We start from the raw sequence: 22,762 nt of genomic DNA on the forward strand, positions 1-22,762 counted from the left end.
TTGACAAATACATTAAACCAGGCTGATTATGGGCTCACCATGCAACGCGCATCCTTTGCAGAACCTGCGCCCCTGAAGGCGATTTAAAATTCACTGACAGATACATAAATCCCGATTAAACATTTACTGCTGAATTGCCAGTTGAAAGACAGATGGGAATTCCGGTGTCAGGCGGGGAAAGGACTGGTGCGTTATTTATGGGAAGTGCACGGACGAGTTAAACTCGGAGAGAGGCAGGAAGAGTCCTTCTTTATGGAAATGCTCGACTAGTTAATAATCATTAAAATTAAACTGCATACCCGCTTTAAACTGAACAGAAATCATAAAAATCCACCGTTGTGAAGAGCACTAATCAAAAGGTTATCAGAGACACGCCCAGAAATTCCTTGAAAAATTAGAAATACGCAAATCAAAAGTGGCCAGTTACTGGATGTAAGAAATTGCGTGAATAGCCGCCCAGCACACACATTCTGAAGCAGGTGGGAAACACGACAACGGGGCAGGAAACAGAAGTGATGGATGTGCTGCCTGGTGGGAAGTCTAAAAATATAAAAAGGGCGGATTTCAAAGGTGTACGGAGACAGAGAGGAGCTGCCGTGGCAGGTGAAGAAGGCACCACCAGGTAGGCACTGCCGACCGCCTATTCGTGGAAACCGACAGCAGTACGTGCTGCTCACGTCCGTCCTTAATGCTGTCTGTCCGCAAGGTCTCCTGGTCCGAAGCGGGTCAGTTATCTGCCCCTCGTTCTTTCAAATCGATAGCCAAGTGCACGCTTGGTTCAACTGTTTTAACTTGTCCAGAACATCTCCAGCAACTTTCTTAAATCGTAATATTTGCGGTCAATTAATGGGTGTGCGACCGACACTCATTTGGAGTCGTATATATCACAAGCGGCGCCCTTTAAAAATAATAGATAAAGAGAATTGAAAGGCATTATATAAGAGATGTGAAAGACACTATAGATAGATAGATAGAGATGTGAAAGACACGATAGATAGATAGATAGATAGATAGATAGATAGATAGAGATGTGAAAGACACTATAGATAGATAGATAGATAGGCACTATATAACAGATTGATCAATGCATAATAAATAAATAAATAATAAACGGATCGTCTTCACACTTACACACTTTATACAGGTATATGTATGTTATGTATATGTATATATATATGTATATATATATATTTGTGGGACGATTTCTCCATCCATCAGTTTTTTTAATCAACCTTATTCATTCCGTTTGAGTTGTACTTTTGGTTGCTGGTATTTCTCACTAAAACTCTCAAGTACCTAATTTAAAAACGTCTTTCAGATGAAAAACATGCAAGTGCATTTTAAATTTTTGTTTTTATCATACGTATTTTTAAAGTTACAAGTCTGCATAAAGTAAATGACATAACGTTGACTGTAACTTAACCGCACCATAAAATAATTTACTGTTTATTAAGAACATGTCTATTATTACTTGTTATTTGGATGACGCCTTTATCCAAGGTGACTTAATATTTCATTTGAGTTACGATCGCATTACATTTTTTTATCCAATCTGAGTACAGGCAGGTGAAGTGTTTTGGTCATGGTCACTCATATATGGTCAGTAGCGCTATTTAAAGCCATAACTTTAGCTTTGGGCGGTACGCTGGCGCAGTGGTAGCGCAGCTACCTCGCTGTAAGAAGACCAGGGTTTCCATCGTTGGCCTCGACTGTGTGGAGTCTGCATGTTCTCCTCGTGTTTCTGTGTATTTCCACAGGGAGCTCCAGGCTCCTCCCACTGTCCAAAGACGTGCAGGTTAGGTGTATTGGCGATGCTAAATTGGCCCGTGTGTGTGTGTTTTCGCCTTGCGATGCTCGAATGGCGTCCTGTCCAGGGTTTGTTCCTGCCTTGCGCTCTGTGCTCGCTGACATGTCTCCAGCCAAGCGGGAACCCTGGTCTAAGAATGACTTGACAACTACAGGGTTTGAAGTCCAAATATATAGTAATATACCTATTTATTTATCATCATGATTTCAATACATTGTTTATTGAATTATACGTTTATATTTAACTACATTTAAAAGATTTACAGGAATATGAGTTCGTAAAGGTCAAGAGCACTGTCTAAATGTCTAAACCGAACATAAAGGGGCCGACGTGCGATATGAGGTGAATCGCTGAGCAGGTGTAAGGGGGCTAGGTACACGGGAGAGAAGTACAGGATGGTTCAGATCTAATTATGCAGATCCAGATCGTCTGGATGACTTTGATTTATGCGGAGACGATTCCAGTTCGGCGCGAAGACGATTCTTCATGTTGTCAGTTCGCACACTTCTCGATGGTCCGGGATTTTTCGGGCGATTTTCTATGTAATAAACTTAATAAGTTATAGCGTAATGAAAACTGCATAATTAGATCTGGACCACCCTATATGCAAGCTCCTCTGTGCAGAGATTCGGATCGACCACCTTTCCAAATTGTCGATGCTGCTTTCCATTTGAGTCTTTTATTGGAAGCGTATAGCGCGCCTGCCTGTGTCGTCATCAGTGCTCGTGGGATTCTGTTGTAGCATTTTGGCTTTCATTGTTAATAACAACAACAACAACAATAATACATTTTATTTAAAAGCGCCTTTTCATGTACCCAAGGACACTAAACAACAATATACATAACATCATACAGTCCAATATACAAACATAATTAACAAGAACAACGAAAAGCAATATTAAAAAGATTTTTTAAGGTTGCACGAATGAGGGATTTTTCAAGAGACCCTCTCACCTTGAGGCGCCGTGCTCTGGAGAAACTGGAATGTCGGCTCCGTAGCAGCGAGGTTTCCGTTGATGTTCATCTGTCTGTCACCCTGCAAGTCAGTTCAGTTTTTGTGTCTGTCACTCTTTCATTCCGTTGCCCCGATTTCTTTCCCTTTCAGACTCGAAGTCTGCCTGTCTGTCGCTCTTCCCGTCTTGCCAGCTTTTTCTTTATCCAGTCCGAGTTGCTGCTGTGCCCCCCGGATCGCCCTGCCCGTCCCTTCTTCGCGTCTGTAATTCTGTCCGTGTCCATTCATCCCTTACGCAATTTGCTTTTCAGTCAGTCAGTCCGTCGGTCTTTCGGTGTATCAGTTAGCCGCTCTCTCTGTCTGCCTTATTTGGGTGGCTGAGCAGGGGCGTGGCTACGAGTGGGCGGGCCACCTTCTCACTTAAGTAAGAATAAAATGTTAGCATAATTGATATTTATTTGCCCCCCTCTACATATCCAAATGCCCACCTGGGAGTTACATGGTTTAACCCCATTGCTCCTCACCAGTCTGTCTGTAATGCTACAGTCTCTCGTTCTGTCTTTTATCAAGCTGGTGTTTTTGTCCCTCACTTCATTTCTCTGCCAGTCTGTCTGTCTTTCGGGACAATTGTATCCCACTCGCTTGATGTTTGCATGTCAGTCTTAGTCCATCAGTATTTCAGCCCGTTGTACTAACATTTTCTTTTCCTTCTTTTCAGCATTTATAGGACCATTAAAATATTCAGTGATGGGAGGCTTAACTTCACTGGATTGCCTCTTGCAACCTGCATTTGTACGAAATGTCCCACCCTCTGTGAAGGCACTTCATTTTTGAGTTTGTTAACTCATGAATCACACTAAAGATGGTGGTGTCACTGTTTTGTTTTTTCTTGATTGATCCTTCTTCTTGCAGTCCACGCTTTAGAAGCCAAGTGGACCTCACCCCACCATTAGGATGCTCTGGCTGCTCCTCCTGGGTTTGGCATCACGTGGCCATGTTGCTGCTGGTTGTTGCTATTAACTTTAGTCAGGGCCATCTACCTGAAAGTGATCCACCCAAACTCACGGCTCAGGTCGCACACTTGAAATATTTCAATAAAAGTATTCTCCAGACTCTGGCAGAGTTTGATGAGCAGAGAGAGTCGGAGATCCAGCAGAGCTCAGGACAGAAGGGCAGCTGGAAACGTGAAACCACTGGCCATCGCAAGAAGCTGCTTGAAGAAGCCAGTCCTGCTGCCATCTCACCTTGGCAACCCCATTTTGTGTATCGAAGAACCCGTGAGACAATGAGCCTCATGGAGAAGCTCTGGCAGAAAAGCAAGCCATTTGCATCTCAGAGAGACCAGAGACCAGACGGTCCCCATTCTCCACATGTGCCATGTCCTCATGGCTGCGTCTGCAATAGCACTGCTGTCAACTGCTCAGGGGTGGACCTCCGAGAAGTGCCCCCGGCCTCCAGCTGCCCCAGCTCCATCCTGCTGCTGTAAGTTTCTTGGTGGTTTCTTCCCCATTTTTGTAATGTTTTCTTCTGGCAGTTACTACAAGGAATATCACCTTTTTTCTTGATAGCTTCATCCATCTTTGCACCTTCTCTCTTTAGTCTGTCTATCCTGTAGGGATAACTGTCAAAAAAAGATACTTCAAGAAACCATTCAGTCAAGTCCAGTCATTTTTTTATATAGCACATTTAAAAACAGCAGGAGTTGACCCAAAGTGCTTTCCAGTTAAAAAGAATTAAATAACAAATACTACATACATAGTAAAAATGTATAAATAAAATCACATAGTAGAATAAAATAAATAAAATAGCCTGAAAACATACATACAAGAATTAAGAAAATAAAAATTAAAATTAAAATGAAACTAAATGTAATGGTAATGGGCAGCGCGGTGGCGCAGTGGGTAGTGCTGCTGCCTGGCAGTTAGGGACCTGGGCTCGCTTCCCGGGTCCTCCCTGCGTGGAGTTTGTATGTTCTCCTCCGGTGCTCCGGTTTCCTCCCACAGTCCAAAGACATGCAGGTTATTTGCATTGGCAGTCCTAAATTGTCCCTAGTGTGTGCTTGGTGTGTGTGTGTGTCCTCCGGTGGGCTGGCACCCTGCCTGGGATTTGTTCCTGCCTTGCACCCTGTGCTGGCTGGGATTGGCTCCAGCAGACCCCAGTGACCGTGTGTTAGGATATAACGGGTTGGACACTGACTGACTGACTGACTAAATGTAATACAATAAACAACAGATTAAGAAAAAGAGGGTACTAAAATGAGATTAAAAGTAACATATTAGTGGACTAACAAAGACCCTCGGAAAACCTCAAACTGAAATGAAATGAAAGCAAGAGTAAAAAGGTGGGTCTTTAATTTAAATTTAAACTCATCAGTCGTATGGCAGGACTTAACGTTGAGCAGAAGGCCATTCCAAAGTCTTAGGGCAGCTACAGAGAAAGACCACTCGGTCACGTGAATGAGGAGCTGTTGTGAGGATCACCTAAGTGAAGACAGAAATAGCAGACCTGAACTGTTACTGAGGGGCCATTCCATTAAGTGCTTTAAAAACAAATAGCAAAAGTTTAAATTCAAGTCTATACTTCACCGGCAACCAGTGCAAGTGAGCCAGAACAGGAGTGACATGCTGTCTTTTCTTTGTTTAACTTAAAAAGTCTAGCAGCTGCATTCTGAATCAATTTGAAATCTAGAAAGTGTGGAATGGGACAGCCACCATTTACGGGGAATTACAGCAGTCAAGCCGAGAGGTGATACAAGCATGGATAACAATATCCAGGTCCTAATGAGATAAAATTGGCTTTAACTGAGCTATAGTTCTAAGATGATAAAACCTGCCCTTTACAACACGGAGCGGAGCGGTGGCTCTGATAATGAATAGATAGATAGATAGATAATCAAGTGTAGTTGGCAGGATTACATAGTGTGACAGATAGGAGGCGCTATCGCTCCCTTGAACCCTTGTCCAAGACACCAGACACCAGATAAAAGTCCACAAGTTGACTTTATTAATTCTGCACAGTGCACAAAGCACCCTCCTCTCCACTATACTCATCAATTAACACAATACTCTACAATAATCAATCCTCCACACTCCCAGACGTGTTGCCACACTTCCACCCACCTCAGCTCGCTGTCTGGGAGCTGCCACAGTCCTTTTATAGTCCGTGACCCGGAAGTGCTTCTGAACCCTCAGACCATGTGACTTCTTAGCACTTCCGGGTCAAATCAAAATTCTTCTTTTTCTTCACCCCGGGAGCACGTCATTCCCCTTGTCCATGAGACTCGGACGTACTTCCTGGGCTTAGGGCAAATAATATTCTTTGCGCCTCCCTGCAGCTCCATCTAGCGGCCCCTGTGGTATCCAGCAGGGTTGTGGATGAAAACTCCAATGTCCAGGATTCCCCGCTGGTCTTCAGGGCACCTCCATGCTGCAGAGAGGGCTCCATCTGGTGGCCCGGGGGTATTGGCTGGGATGACAAGTCGGCCATAGACCACAATAGATAGATAAGAAAGGTACTATATAATACCGGTGCACGGTGGCGCAGTGGGTAGCGCTGCTGCCTCGCTGTAAGGAGACCCGGGTTCGCTTCCCAGGTCCTCTCTGCGTGGAGTTTGCATGTTCTCCCCGTGTCTGCATGGGTTTCCTCCCACAATCCAAAATCAGGTTACATGCATTGGCAATTCTAAATTGTGCTTGGTGTGTGTGTTTCGCGCCCTGCGGTAGGCTGGCACCCTGCCTGGGTTTTGTTTCCTGCCTTGCACCCTGTGCTGGCTGGGATTAGCTCCAGCAGACCCCGTCACCCTGTAGCTAGGATATAGCAGGATAGATACCAGAAAGTGACTCTACTTCGTAGGGCCCCTTGACCAAGGTCCTTATCCTGCAATTGCTCCGAATGACGTTAATCTGCATCCAGCCCTGCAAGTAGACCCTCCAACCTGCAAGGAAAACTTGGGGGTTGGTGGTGGGATTGGCACTCCATCCACCATAACAAACTTTCACACTGTTTCAGTCCATCTGAACCAGTGTGGTGCTGAGATGTCACTTGTTGCATGGCTGCACTCAGGTCCTAATCTGGGATGCTGAGGTTGTTTGTCATGTGGTGGTTGTGGCAACATGCTGTATCAGTGCATGGAGCCATGTTGTTACATCCTCAGGGTCTTTCAGGTTCCTCTTCTACAGTATCCTGAAGATCAGGCACTTGTGTGATGGAGTGAGCTGCACAGCTCCTGGACTAGATGTTGGTCTTGTCACGTGTGGACTACTGCAGCTCTTTTCTGGCACGTGTCACCAAGCCACTGCAATTGATTCTAAATGCAGGGGCATGTTTGGGGTTCAACCAGCCGAGGTGGGCACATGTCCCTCCTCTTTTCAGACCACTACATTGGCTCCCTGTAGCAGCACATGTTATGTTCAGATCCTTGATGCTTGCCTACAGAGTAGGTATGGACAGGGACGCTTGTGAGGTCCTCCTCTCCTTCTCGACCACTCAGGTCTGCTGATGAGTGGCATCTGGTGATGCCACCTCTCTGTGTCATCAAATCTCAGTCCTGCGATAGCTCCTGGCTGGTGGAATGAGCTGCCTGCCCACCGCAATTTTGAATTTTGACTCCCTCAATGCAGTAAAGAAGTGTCTGAAGCCTCTCGATTTGTGGAAGTGTAACTCAGAGCTGTTCACTTGTCATGATCAATCTTGTACCCTTGTCCTGTCCCATCACACTATATTTTTAAATCAATTAAATGGAATATTGATTAAAAAAAAAAAACTTCTATCCAAAATGTGATCCTCTCTGAGTGTGTCCAGACTTTTAACCTTCCAGTGGTAGACAGAATCTCAGAGCCTTCAATTTCTGTTAAAACGTCCGAGGAAAACGAATGGAGGCACATCAAGAACGATTTACAAAACGCGATGCAACTGGCACCAGCAGACACCCAGCACTGCAGCGTCTTTATCGGGCACATGACCTCGGAATCTGGAGCTCCATGAGACACCTGCAGCTGGAAGCCGAGAGCTGGAATGTGAGATACCACATACAGGAGGAGGCCGGCGGGAATGTCGGAAGACGTCCAAGTCAGAAGCCGTCCAGCCCGAGCGCCCCTTCAGTGAACCGAGTCAGACAAATATTCAGGCTTTCTGCTTTATTTTTTTTTGTGTTTTCTGAGACAGAGGATGGTGCCAAGGTCTTCTCGTTCAGATAGAGTGTTTTATTATGAAAGACACACAAATGCTTATTCGTTTTCACAAATCCTTACTCTTATTCAGTTCACCAAAAACTCACAACGTAAGAGAATTTATTATCCTTCAGTCGCCTCACGTTGAACAAACTGGCACAATGAGAAGCAGTCCTGGCGACAGGATTTCTTCATTTTTAGGGAATCGGATTTTAAAGATTCATTTAAAGTATTCATTGTTAATGTTAATTTAGGTTAGAGGATTAGAGGTTAGTGCTGCTGCCTCACAAGATCCTGGGCCTCATCACCATCGGTGTAGAACCTGCCTGGGTCTCCATGGATTTGATTCTGCATCTTCCCAAACCCCAAAGACTTGTTTGCTGGCCCAGCATGAGTGACCATCTGAGTGTGCCATGTCAGGGGCTGACCGATAGTCCGGAGCTCAGTCCAGGGTTGGTTATTGGTCTGCATATTTGTTGAACTTCAAATGAACCAACATGATTCAAAAATAGACTGGATTAATGCATTAACTCTTATAAGGGCGGATGTCGACTTTGTCAAAAGGAGGGGTTGACGGTGGTAATCAGCTGTAAATGGTGACTGAGCCCTCCGTTATGTGTTAGTTGGACTCTCTTTGCTAGAAGGAGAGTTAACTTCATTGGTTTGACCGAGATTACCTGCACTCGTGTGAGTAGCGAGGAACAAACAGAGGCAAAAAAGGCATCGACATCTGGCAAGAGAACGAAGTGATTGCATAAAGCAAACTACTCTATAGATGACATTTTGTATAGTGTCGTTGAAATGGACTCTGTGGCTTTGTCGAACTCTGATTTTGATACAAGTGATCGAAAATGAATGTGAGGTACCAGCATCAGCTGATCGGTCTCCAGCTAATCGTGGTGTTGAACAGGTTTGTGTGGGTGACGCTCCTACGGAAATGTTCACCTGAGAGGACAGCCACTTACAAGGTCAAGAGGTATGAACCAGATTTCACTACACTGCAATTGCAACCGCCCCTGCCACGCGAGGACAGCTTGTCAGCTGGCCTGTCGTGCATTCCTGGTGAACCGGCAGCCACGGCATGCAGCGACAGATGTTTTAAATTGATTTCTGTGTGAAACCCTTGATTTGTGTGCGTTTTAGAAAAGTATAAAAAAATATTCAGCCCTCAAAGAGTTAAAAGTCAGTTAGGGTCCCTTGCTCTGTGCTCCAGCTGGCACTAACTGCTGGAAATTTACCAGCCATCTAGTGGTTTACCATTTACAATGTGGGGCACATCATCAGTTCCAGTCTGCTGCCCCTTTGCATGAAAACCACCTTCGTCAGGCTCCTTTTACCAATGCCATAGATAGATAGATAGATAGATAGATAGATAGATTTTAAATGTAGCATAGTAGGCAGGATTAGGTAGATAAATAGATAGATAGATTTTAAATGTAGCATAGTAGGCAGGATAAGATAGATAGATAGATAGATAGATTTTAAATGTAGCATAGTAGGCAGGATTAGGTAGATAGATAGATAGATTTTAAATGTAGCATAGTAGGCAGGATAAGATAGCTAGATAGATAGATTGATGGATAGATAGTGTGACAGATAGGGGGAGCTGTCGTCCCCTTGAACCCTCTGATCAGTTGCCAGACACCAGGTAAAAGTCCAATAATTAAATTTATTATTATAATAATGTGCACAAAGCACCTTCCACTCCACAATACTCATAAACACTAATAAATCCACAATAGCAATAATCCTCCACTCTCCCAGATGCGTTGCCACCCTTCCTCTCAGCTCAGCTCAATCCTGGGATCTCCCACAGTCCTTTATATAGTTCATGACCCGGAAGTGCTTATGATCCTTTAGTTCACGTGACTTCCTAGCACTTACGGGTCAGATCAAAACTCCTTTTCTTCAACCCAGAAGCACATCATTTCCTCTGTCCATGTGACTAGGACGCAGTTTTGGGTTGTAGGCAAAAGTCTCGCTGCTCCTCCCTGCAGCACCTTCTAGGGGCCCCTATAGTATCCAGCAGGGCTGTGGATGAAAACTCCAATGTCCATAATTCCCTGCTGGCATTCGGGCACCTCCATGCTGCAGGGAGGGCTCCACCTGGCGGCCTGGGGGTATTGGCCAGGATGATTGGCCGGCCATAGTCCACAATAGATAGAGAGATAGATGGATAGATAATAAAGTTACTATATAATAGACATATACATAAATAATATAAATAAATATACAGACACACTTTGGTCTTAACACGCACTAGAACTGCTATAAAGCAAGAGATATCCAAAGAAAGAAAAGTTCTGACTTGGCTGTCTGATGATGATGATACCCTTTATTAATTGTCTTTTCGCATGCCCTTTAGGGGTCAGAGTGCAGGGTCAGCCATTGTACATTGGCCACTAGAGTATTTATTCAGGTTAAGGGCCCAACAGAGTAGGATGACACTAATGGAGTTTGAACCAGCAGCCTTCTAGATATCAGTCCATAGCCATCACTCTGCTCATCTTTTAGACGAGTATCTCAAGTCAAAAGTCAAAGTGAACTTTATTGTCATCTCAACCATATACAAGTATACAGATAGACGAAATTGCAAAGCTGAGGGTCCACATTGTAACAACATGAAGTGCAAATAAAAAAAAATTAAAAATTAAAAATTAAAATTAAATTAAAATTAAAACACAAACAAGACAAGACAAAGAAGTAGCAGCAATATTGTAGTGTAGCAAGCAATATGAGAATTGATGCAATGTATGGTATTGTGCAATCTAGATACATAAATATAGTCAATAAATATGTAATATAATAAATAAATAATAGATAAGACAGCATAGTGTGAGGTAATACAGAAATGGCAGCATGACTTAGTGTATGATAATAGTTGTTTAAGACATGTAGGCAAGGACAGTTCAGAATGTTTCTCTGTACAGTTTTGGTCTCCAGGCTACAAAAAGGACATAACAGCACTGGAGAAGGTCCAGAGAAGAGCGACTAGGCTGATTCAGGGCTACAGGGGATGAGTTATGAGGAAGGATTAAAACAGCTGAGCCTTTACAGGAGATGAAGAGGAGACCTGAATGAAGTGTTTCAAATCATGAAGGGAATTAGTCCAGTGGATCGAGACTGTTATTTTAAAATGAGTTCATCAAGAACACGGGGACACAGTTGGAAACTTGTGAAGGGTAAATTTCACATAAACATTAAGAAGTTTTTCTTTACACAAAGAACGATAGACACTTGGAATAAGCGACCAAGTAGTGTGGTAGACAGTAAGACGTTAGGGACTTTCAAAACTTGACTTGATGTTTTATTGGAAGAAATAAGTGGATAGGACTAGCGAGCTTTATTGGGCTGAATGGCCTGTTCTCGTCTCGAGTGTTCTAATGTTTTCTTACATCTTTTGAACAATTCAACTTCAACTTTATAATGTGGATGAAGGTTCAGACAGAATCCCCATAGTTTAGCAAAGAAACACATTGAGTGAGAATGGGAAAGGCGCTACATAAATAAACCATTTCAAGACTTACCCCTTAATGGTCTTAAGAAACAGTAGGATAAGAAATTTCAGAAAATAATATATATATCCATAAAATACACTCTTGTCTGATCTGGTTGCAGCACACCGCAATTCAAGTCAATTCATCAATGCTGTATACTGGAGTTCCAGACAACAGCCTCCAAAGTGCTCCATAAAATAGGCCAAGTCCTTTTAGTAAAGCTTCACCCCTTGGCGGCTAGTCCCCTACTACTATGTGCAGGCTTCACGGTATACAGGCCCAAAAATGGGGAGCTGGCTTTAAAAATTCGAAATGTAGAGAAAGTCTCAAAATATATAAAAACTGTTTTACAACGTTTAGAATACCATAGACCTCTGGCTTGTAAAGTTAATTCCAAATTAGAAATCTTTATAAAATAACGATACATCCATCCATTCATCTTCCAGAACGTGGCATCTACCCGAGCAAGCATCTGGCACAAGGCAGGAACAATCTGAGCACAGGTCGCCAGAAAAAATAAATAAAAAAAAGGCACAAAAGATTAGAAAGCTTTTACCTAAATGACAAAATAAATTCCAAAATCTAATCCGAAGAGAAGAATCCAATAACGTAAGCAAGGAATAATCCAGAAAGCAGAAATGACAACCAAAAAGCAATAACAAATGCAACCTCCTATGACAAACTAAATGATCCAGGGCCGGCTTCTTCTGTCTGACTGACTAAAAAGGCAGTGGGAGGAGCCAACAGCAATGATGTCTGGGTGGCCCCACCTCCTCAGGCTCCACCCACAAAGTACAAAGAATGGATGAACACTTAAATAGACTCTACATGATTATTAAATAACTAGGCTGACCCACCTTTTAAGGCGACCGACTTTTAAGTTGACCACTTCTTAAGGCAATTCAATATGTAGATCAATTTGATATTTTCTACAAACTCATTCATTTGGTTATATTGAATTTGAGCGTTATTACTTTAATACTCGTAGTTTTTGTTATTTTTGTGATGAAATTGAAACTTTTTTTCTATATTGAGGTCGCCCTTTTGAACCCCCCTGATATTTACTACGCGGTGAGGCATTTGTACTCCATCAACATTAATTATTTCCAGAGACATAATTTTGTCTATTTTTCCAGCGCATCGCGCACAAAATCAAGGGAACGATGGGAGCACCAGAACTCTGCTCACATCATGTTGCTTCGTACTGCAAGCCGCAAGTAGTAAGTCTGTGATAAGCGGAATACCGCTACGCTTTGCACTCACGGGACGGAAGGACAATCCCGACCGCTTTTATATAGTAAGAAAGAAGCACAGTCTGGAGTAGAAAATCTTCTTTTACCTGGACAAACGAAACTACAAATCCCATCGTGCATTGCAAAATGGACAGGGCGTGTGTGAAACTCCATGCCTGCGTAGCACTGACGGGATGGAAGGACAGTCCCCACCGCTTTTATATAGAAGGATCAGCAGACATAACAGAAATTACATAAAAATATGAAAAGTAATCATTTTAACATGAACATCAGTAATTAAACAGAAGCAGAGGGGAGCTCATCATATCACAAATCAGAGATCGGGACACGCTCAAGCTCACACTTAAGCTGCCTCCTGCTGGGCCAGTTTAAAAATTACAATGCCCTCTTTTTGGGATATTTTAAAATTGATTTAAAAATCAGCCATTGCTAATCACCAGTGCAGACGTCTGGCTCCGTAACGATCAGTGCATGAAGTGAACTTGTCACTTGGCACTCTGTCACTCAGCAGATGGATTTTGGCAGACCGTCGAATCACAACGCCACCCCATCAATGCAACATTCCTGCTTTCAGACATGCGTTTTTAGAAATAATCTCCGCGGTTGCTTGGCAGACCCTCTTGTTGTAAAGCGTCGGAAGAGGACGGCCTCCCCTCGCCTGCTTTGTTTATCTGTCGGGCTGCCGTGGTTGTGTTTACTCAGTGAAGATAATCGGTGCACCCGTGGACAACACCGAAGTGCTATGGATTAGCCTGCCCCGCTCCTGGCACTTTTATTGCTTCCGTTTCTTGCCCGTGTGGTGTCAGTCGGGGTGGGGGGGGGGGTTTGGGATCCTCCAGTCTGGTATCACGCCTGTGTCTGAAATTCAGGAATGGAGTTATTGATGTAATAAGACCACCTGCTGCAGTGGATGATCGTGTCAGGTGGCGGTGTTATGGGGGCTCACACATCCTTACAGTTAAGTTGTTATATCTAAGCCAGGGTCCCTCCTCTGGCTGCGGTCCAAGTTCATGTCTTGTGTTTCTTTTGTTTCTTCCTGATTCTTTCATTTATGCTGATGATGTGCATCGGTCTTTACTTTTGATTTGGTCCGCATGTGTAACCTGCCTTGTGTTTTGTGGGTCAGGCGATTGTAAATGCAGCGGCATGTCTAGTGTTCAGTCAGCCAAGGTGGGCACATGTCACTCCTCTTTTGAGACCACTACATTGGCCCCCTGTAGCAGCACATGTTAAGTTCAGATACTTGATGTCTTGCCTACAGAGTAGTTAATGGCTCAGCACCTATATGTATATAAATGTTGTGGCGGGCGGCCAGAAGTCTTGCCCGGCCGGGATGCCCAGAGTGTGGAATGACCGGAGTAGAGAGTATTTTTGGGATAGTTTCTGCCACAGAGGGCAGCTCCCCTGGTTTCCAGCATTGCCATTGTCGTGAGCATGGACGCTCAACCCTGTTGGAACCCGTGGCCACTGCCAGGGGGCACATGGACATTTCCAGGGCCTTATTTGGCCACACTTCTGCCATACCAGGAAGTGTGGCCGGAAGAAGCTCATTAGGCACATGGAGTCCTTCCGGGTTCCCTATAAAAAGGGGCCAGTCCCACCATTCGAAGGCCAGAATCGATCCTCAATTGTAAACAGACAGGTGTTGTGTTGCAAAATCTGTCTTCTGCCTGTCTGTATCCAGGTTGGCTTCACAATGTATATATGGAGTAAGAAAAGCACAAAAGACAGAGAGAGGTTTGGGGGTCCCACCCTGTATATTATAAACACTGTTAAGTAAGTCTTAAAAGACTGTGTCCAAAACGGGACTGACTAGTAAAGGTAAGTGGCTGGTTTTATAGGTGGAGGGGAGGAAGAGGAGGGTCCAACAGGGAACAGAAGGAAGTGAGGTCAGTAAGAGGGCGTGGTCTGGAACCTAGTTGGAGTAAAGGTGGTCTTTCCTTCTGGTGATCGGCATAGGAGGGAGAAGAGACATTAGTGCACTTCGTTAACCCCTGAGCCAGCGTTTTACCCTCAGTCAAGCCCACTGACTGCCTCCCATGCACACGTGTGTGACATTATATATATATTGTCAGAGATGTCAGGGGCCATGACCCGGCCGGGACGCCATGAGGGACCGGATGTGGGTCTGTGCTCACCCTGGATCATGTGGGGGTCGCCTTCCTGGTTGCTTTGGGGGCCACAGGTTCAGGGCATGGAAGCCCCACCCTGTAGGGGCCTGTGGTCACCGCCAGGAGGCGCCCCAATGCCTTGGGGACATGTTGCCTCAGTACTTCCGCCACACCAGGAAGTGCTGGGGGGAAGACTTAAAAGGTTACCAGGAGAGCTGCCGGGAGGACGGCCGGCACTGCCGCCACGCCTGGGCGTGGCCAAGAGGGGGATGCCGGGAACCACCTGGAGCTCATCCGGGAGAGTATAAAAGGGGCCGTCACCCTTCATTCAAGGCTGGAGTCGGGAGGAGGCAGGACGAAGCACAGAGGAGGTGTGGAGGCGACCCGAAGAAAGGCATTTGTGGCCAGGACTGTGTATTGGGGTGAAGGTGTGCACTGTTTGGGTCTGTGTGACCAGTTTATTTATTGTAAATATTGTAAATAAAACGTGTGGTGGTTGAAACAACATGTCCGCCTGTCTGTGTCCGGGTTAGCTCCACAATATTGTAGTGTTTTAACACAACCCTGCTGGATACCTTGGGGCCACCAGGAGTCGCTGTAGGGGGCTTATGGGTTCTTTATGCCCTATGACCCGGAGTACGCCAGGGTCACATGACAGGAAGGAACGACGCGTGCTCCGGTTAAAGAAAGGACTGATTGCCCTGACCCGGAAGGAGTAAGGAACTATGGACTGTTGGGACAGGAATACCTCCGGTCAGGGGCTATAAAGGACGGTGCCTCAGTCCAGACACGAGCTGAGCTGGGAGGAAGGGTGGCTAAGTGTCTGGGCGAGGAGGAGTGTTTATTGATAAGTTTATTGTATGAGTAGTGTGGAGGGTGCTTGGTGCACGGAAGAACAAAATAAAAAGGTTCTGGACTTTCACCCGGTGTCTGGAGGTGTACCTGGGGTTCAAGGGAGCACTAGCGCCCCCTACTGCCACACTGGCGTAGTCGGCAGGATACTCTGGCCGTCTGTTGGCAGGGGACCTGCAGTAAAATAAATTTTGTGTGGGCAGACGACCCGGAGGTCCCTCTTGGAACCGCTGGAGGTGAAAACTCCACCAGACTAAGAGCTGCAATTGTAAGCTGTAAAATACAGCAGACCGTGAAGTACAAAGAATGGATGAACACTTAAATAGACTCTACATGATTATTAAATAACTAGGCTGACCCACCTTTTAAGGCGACCGACTTTTAAGTTGACCACTTCTTAAGGCAATTCAATATGTAGATCAATTTGATATTTTCTACAAACTCATTCATTTGGTTATATTGAATTTGAGCGTTATTACTTTAATACTCGTAGTTTTTGTTATTTTTGTGATGAAATTGAAACTTTTTTTCTATATTGAGGTCGCCCTTTTGAACCCCCCTGATATTTACTACGGTGAGGCATTTGTACTCCATCAACATTAATTATTTCCAGAGACATAATTTTGTCTATTTTTCCAGCGCATCGCGCACAAAATCAAGGGAACGATGGGAGCACCAGAACTCTGCTCACATCATGTTGCTTCGTACTGCAAGCCGCAAGTAGTAAGTCTGTGATAAGCGGAATACCGCTACGCTTTGCACTCACGGGACGGAAGGACAATCCCGACCGCTTTTATATAGTAAGAAAGAAGCACAGTCTGGAGTAGAAAATCTTCTTTTACCTGGACAAACGAAACTACAAATCCCATCGTGCATTGCAAAATGGACAGGGCGGTGTGAAACTCCATGCCTGCGTAGCACTGACGGATGGAAGGACAGTCCCCACCGCTTTTATATAGAAGGATCAGCAGACATAACAGAAATTACATAAAAATATGAAAAGTAATCATTTTAACATGAACATCAGTAATTAAACAGAAGCAGAGGGGAGCTCATCATATCACAAATCAGAGATCGACACGCCAAGCTCACACTTAAGCTGCCTCCTGCTGGGCCAGTTTAAAAATTACAATGCCCTCTTTTTGGGATATTTTAAAATTGATTTAAAAATCAGCCATTGCTAATCACCAGTGCAGACGTCTGGCTCCGTAACGATCAGTGCATGAAGTGAACTTGTCACTTGGCACTCTGTCACTCAGCAGATGGATTTTGGCAGACCGTCGAATCACAACGCCACCCCATCAATGCAACATTCCTGCTTTCAGACATGCGTTTTTAGAAATAATCTCCGCGGTTGCTTGGCAGACCCTCTTGTTGTAAAGCGTCGGAAGAGGACGGCCTCCCCTCGCCTGCTTTGTTTATCTGTCGGGCTGCCGTGGTTGTGTTTACTCAGTGAAGATAATCGGTGCACCCGTGGACAACACCGAAGTGCTATGGATTAGCCTGCCCCGCTCCTGGCACTTTTATTGCTTCCGTTTCTTGCCCGTGTGGTGTCAGTCGGGGTGGGGGTTTGGGATCCCTCCAGTCTGGTATCACGCCTGTGTCTGAAATTCAGGAATGGAGTTATTGATGTAATAAGACCACCTGCTGCAGTGGATGATCGTGTCAGGTGGCGGTGTTATGGGGGCTCACACATCCTTACAGTTAAGTTGTTATATCTAAGCCAGGGTCCCTCCTCTGGCTGCGGTCCAAGTTCATGTCTTGTGTTTCTTTTGTTTCTTCCTGATTCTTTCATTTATGCTGATGATGTGCATCGGTCTTTACTTTTGATTTGGTCCGCATGTGTAACCTGCCTTGTGTTTTGTGGGTCAGGCGATTGTAAATGCAGCGCATGTCTAGTGTTCAGTCAGCCAAGGTGGGCACATGTCACTCCTCTTTTGAGACCACTACATTGGCCCCCTGTAGCAGCACATGTTAAGTTCAGATACTTGATGTCTTGCCTACAGAGTAGTTAATGGCTCAGCACCTATATGTATATAAATGTTGTGGCGGCCAGAAGTCTTGCCCGGCTGGGATGCCCAGAGTGTGGAATGACCGAGTAGAGAGTATTTTGGGATAGTTTAGCAGCTCCCTGGTTTCCAGCATTGCCATTGTCGTGAGCATGGACGCCAACCCTGTTGGAACCCGTGGCCACTGCCAGGGGCACATGGACATTTCCAGGGCCTTATTTGGCCACACTTCTGCCATACCAGGAAGTGTGGCGGAAGAACTCATTAGGCACATGGAGTCCTTCCGGGTTCCCTATAAAAAGGGGCCAGTCCCACCATTCAAGGCCAGAATCGATCCCCAATTGTAAACAGACAGGTGTTGTGTTGCAAAATCTGTCTTCTGCCTGTCTGTGTCCAGGTTGGCTTCACAATGTATATATGGAGTAAGAAAAGCACAAAAGACAGAGAGAGGTTTGGGGGTCCCACCCTGTATATTATAAACACTGTTAAGTAAGTCTTAAAAGACTGTGTCCAAAACGGGACTGACTAGTAAAGGTAAGTGGCTGGTTTTATAGGTGGAGGGGAGGAAGAGGAGGGTCCAACAGGGAACAGAAGGAAGTGAGGTCAGTAAGAGGGCGTGGTCTGGAACCTAGTTGGAGTAAAGGTGGTCTTTCCTTCTGGTGATCGGCATAGGAGGGAGAAGAGACATTAGTGCACCGCTAACCCTGAGCCAGCGTTTTACCCTCAGTCAAGTCCACTGACTGCCTCCCATGCACACGTGTGTGACATTATATATATATATTGTCAGGGATGCCAGGGGCCATGACCCGGCCGGGACGCCATGAGGGACCGGATGTGGGTCTGTGCTCACCCTGGATCACGTGGGGTCGCCTTCCTGGTTGCTTTGGGGCCACAGGTTCAGGGCATGGAAGCCCCACCCTGTAGGGGCCTGTGGTCACCGCCAGGAGCGCCCCAATGCCTTGGGGACATGTTGCCTCAGTACTTCCGCCACACCAGGAAGTGCTGGGGGAAGACTTAAAGGTTACCGGAGAGCTGCCAGGAGGACAGCCGGCACTTCCACACGCTGGGGCGTGGCCAAGAGGAATGCCGGGAACCACCTGGAGCTCATCGGGAGAGTATAAAGGGGCCATCACCCTTCATTCAAGGCTGGAGTCGGGAGGAGGCAGGACTAAACACAGAGGAGGTGTGGAGGCGACCCGAAGAAAGGCATTTGTGGCCAGGACTGTGTATTGGGGTGAAGGTGTGCACTGTTTGGGTCTGTGTGACCAGTTTATTTATTGTAAATATTGTAAATAAAACGTGTGGTGGTTGAAACAACATGTCCGCCTGTCTGTGTCCGGGTTAGCTCCACAATATTGTGGAGGATTGCCGGCTTCCCATGCCGGTTCACACCCCAGGCCGCCAGGAGGAGCTCTCCGACAGCAGGACCATGCCCGAGGTCCAGCAGGGCCTTATGGACTTTGTAGTGTTTTAACACAACCCTGCTGGATACCTTGGGGGCCACCAGGAGTCGCTGTAGGGGGCTTATGGGTTCTTTTATGCCCTATGACCCGGAGTACGTCAGGGTCACATGACAGGAAGGAACGACGTGCTCCCGGGTTAAAGAAAAGGACTGATTGCCCTGACCCGGAAGGAGTAAGGAACTATGGACTGTTGGGACAGGAATACCTCCGGGTCAGGGGCTATAAAAGGACGGTGCCTCAGTCCAGACAGCGAGCTGAGCTGGGAGGAAGGGTGGCTAAGTGTCTGGGCGAGGAGGAGTGTTTATTGATAAGTTTATTGTATGAGTAGTGTGGAGGGTGCTTGGTGCACGGAAGAACAAAATAAAAAGGTTCTGGACTTTCACCCGGTGTCTGGAGGTGTACCTGGGGGTCAAGGGAGCACTAGCGCCCCTACTGCCACACTGGCGTAGTCGGCAGGATACTCTGGCCGTCTGTTGGCAGGGGACCTGCAGTAAAATAAATTTTGTGTGGGCAGACGACCCCGGGAGGTCCCTCTTGGAACCGCGGAGGTGAAAACTCCACCCGCGACTAAGAGCGCTGCAATTGTAAGCTGTAAAATACAGCAGACCGTGATGGGGAAGAAATCTGGGAAGAAGAAGGGATCTACCCAAAAGACTTCGGTCCCAGATGGGCTGGAAACGCTGTGGGCTTACCTGACAGGCGGTGAGGAAGAACGGGAACAGGCTGAAGCAGAGCAAATCCGAGCGGAGGAGCAGCCGGAACTTTGCAGGATTAAGACTCCCGAAGATTACTACAGGGAGTTGGAGAGGGATCGGCTACGTTCCGAGGTAAGTGCTGGGAGAGCACTCGAACCGCCGGAGCCTTTCTTTTCTTGTTTTGCAGAAGCCTGTCTGCACAAAGCGGACAAAGAGCCCGCCCGCCTCAGACCTAGGCAAGATGGCCGCGACAAGAAGAAGCCGGGCCAGTCTAGGAGTCCGCAGAGAAGAAGCCCATACGGCGAGAGCCACCACGTGACCTCACGCGATGGAAGCCGGGAAGACGGTCAGGAAGGATCCTTCGGTGAGGTCAGTAATTCCCCGACGGGTCTGAGCTTCCTGAAAGGGAAGGAGGCGCGGCAAGCAGCGCCACAATTTAAAAAGAATCAAGAGGAACGGTCTGCCGACAAATTAAAAGAGACAGAGCGCAGTCCGCCGCGGCAGGCTACCCGTTCCTCTTGGACTCCATGTCCCAGAAGCCTCCGCGAAGCCCAGCAGAGCACGTGCCAGGAGCGGACGTGCTCATTGGCTCCCGGCCGGTAGGTAAATCAAATGCGGAAGCGGACTTAACCCCGGCCGAAATAACTAACTTTATGGACTTACAACAGCTCGAAAAATACCTCGAGCCCGTGTATGTTTTCTTCCAAGGAGTGAAGGAACTGAAGGCTCGTGTAGAGGAGCTGGGAGCTACAGCCGAGGCGCCGCTGAGAGGACTAGTGGAATACCTGCGGCGATTAGGCCGAGAAGCCCCGGTCTCGAGTGATTTAGCGGTGCAGGTAAGTGAAATCTGTACCGTATATCATAAGGGGACACAGTGCGATCCGGCCCCGCTATTAATAAACAGCGAGTGTCAAAGCACTGTGAACCCGACAGTGGAGCGTGGAGTGATGACTGACCGGGAGGGGGAGGAAGCGATCGATCCGAGGCATGCGTGTGACGTGGCCTTCCAGAGCGAGTCGCCACTCCAGACCCCGACCGATGTAATAAGGGCGTTGACGTTAGTTACCGGAGGGGCGGAGGAAGTGCCAATCTCCCAGGTACAGCTAAACAGTGCTGTTACCCGGAGCGATGCGGTACTAATGACGCCTCTTCCAAAACAAAACAGAACAACGGGCGTGCAAACAGCAAAGAGGCTCTCTCTTTTACATAGAGAGCCTCAGGCTGAGCCAAGCCCCAGATCAAACGGGAAATCCCCAAAAGAAAAGGTGGGTCTCCGATATAATGGAGAGAGAGGCTGGGAGCAGTAAAGCGGCCGTAAAACACTCCTTGGCAGAGAAAGGCGGAGATATCGCTAACGGAGTTCCCGAGGTGTTTCTGGTCTCGCAGAGGGGGACAACCAGGAGGACTTCGCCGATGCTTCAACTGCCGGCAGCCGGGCCACGAGTGGCGCCATTGTTCCCGGGGGGACAGAAGGTACGTCGTTCCCCCAAGGTTCACTAGAGGACAGGGACAACGCAGCCAAGGTCCGGCAGACGCGTCTTCCTGGAGGAGGACGTCCCTCGCGGGGCTGGATGCTCCGCCCAGAAGTCGTCGCTAAGGGGGAGGGACTGTGGAGGATTGCCGGCTTCCCATGCCGGTTCACACCCCCAGGCCGCCAGGAGGAGCTCTCCCGACAGCAGGACCATGCCCCAGGTCCAGCAGGGCCTTATGGACTTTGTAGTGTTTTAACACAACCCTGCTGGATACCTTGGGGCCACCAGGAGTCGCTGTAGGGGCTTATGGGTTCTTTTATGCCCTATGACCGGGAGTACGTCAGGGTCACATGACAGGAAGGAACGACGTGCTCCCGGGTTAAAGAAAAGGACTGATTGCCCTGACCCGGAAGGAGTAAGGAACTATGGACTGTTGGGACAGGAATACCTCCGGGTCAGGGGCTATAAAGGACGGTGCCTCAGTCCAGACAGCGAGCTGAGCTGGGAGGAAGGGTGGCTAAGTGTCTGGGCGAGGAGGAGTGTTTATTGATAAAAGTTTATTGTATGAGTAGTGTGGAGGGTGCTTGGTGCACGGAAGAACAAAATAAAAAGGTTCTGGACTTTCACCCGGTGTCTGGAGGTGTACCTGGGGGTTCAAGGGAGCACTAGCGCCCCCTACTGCCACAATATATATATATGGCGATGCTTGTGAGGTCCTAAGCTCCTTCTTGACCACTCAAGATGGCCGTTCACCTCTAGGAACTGCCCTCCGTCCTATGAATCCAGAACGCCTTCCACACTTCCTGGCAGCAGGGGTGAGTTCTCATGGCTTTTGTCAATTTAATGTGCGAATTGCAGGATTTTTGACATTTGGCTCTGTAATTTTGACTATTGTTGTAATTTTGAATTGGGGATTTTTGTTCTACTGGATCATCTTATTGCTTTGGGCAAATCCTACTGCCTTTCTGCTCCCCGGAGCATCATTGTTACTGAAGAGCATTTTTCTGTGAAGACTAAATCTCATTTTTTAAAGATTCCACAAGGCCCTTTTTCTGTGTAGCCAGGGTTTTTGATGGGATTTCCCCCTTCTAGTGGACATTTTTGGAAGTAGTTTTGTGATTTGGGTGCTTAGGGACTCCCAGTTCATGACATAATCGTCATAGTTGACTCGTCACCATTAATTGCCAGAGAGTGTTCAGAAGCCATTAACAGAATGTCAGGTTATATAGCGCCTTGATGTGTGGAGTGCAAGTCCACGGAGGTTCTGCTCAGGCTTTATAACGCAGTGGTGAGGCCTCATCTGGAGTACTGTGGGCAGTTTTGGTCTCCAGGCTACAAAAAGGAGATAGCAGCGCCATGCCTGTCTTTAGTCTTCCTGGTTATGACCAGTTACATTTTCCACACATTTCTCCCCTTCCTTATTTCTTACCCTTTCAGGACATGCCATTTTTGCCTTTGTGACAGTACAGAGATGATGTGACAT

At 46.7% G+C, this 22,762-nt stretch overlaps 1 protein-coding gene across 3 annotated transcripts in view; it reads left to right on the forward strand.

Annotated features, from left to right (window-relative positions):
* Nucleotides 1-3,477: 3,477 nt before the first annotated feature.
* Nucleotides 3,478-22,762, forward strand: part of pkd1b (polycystic kidney disease 1b) — a 126,218-nt gene continuing 106,933 nt past the window's right edge. For all 3 annotated transcript variants that reach the window (XM_039739716.1, XM_039739717.1, XM_039739718.1), the window contains exon 1: nucleotides 3,478-4,241. In XM_039739716.1, the coding sequence (XP_039595650.1) occupies nucleotides 3,622-4,241 (620 nt within the window). In that variant the 5' untranslated portion in view covers nucleotides 3,478-3,621. The remainder of the gene's footprint in view (nucleotides 4,242-22,762) is intronic.

The sequence above is a fragment of the Polypterus senegalus genome, chromosome 17 (genome assembly GCF_016835505.1).
Source record: "Polypterus senegalus isolate Bchr_013 chromosome 17, ASM1683550v1, whole genome shotgun sequence".
In the NCBI taxonomy this organism is placed as follows: domain Eukaryota; kingdom Metazoa; phylum Chordata; class Cladistia; order Polypteriformes; family Polypteridae; genus Polypterus; species Polypterus senegalus.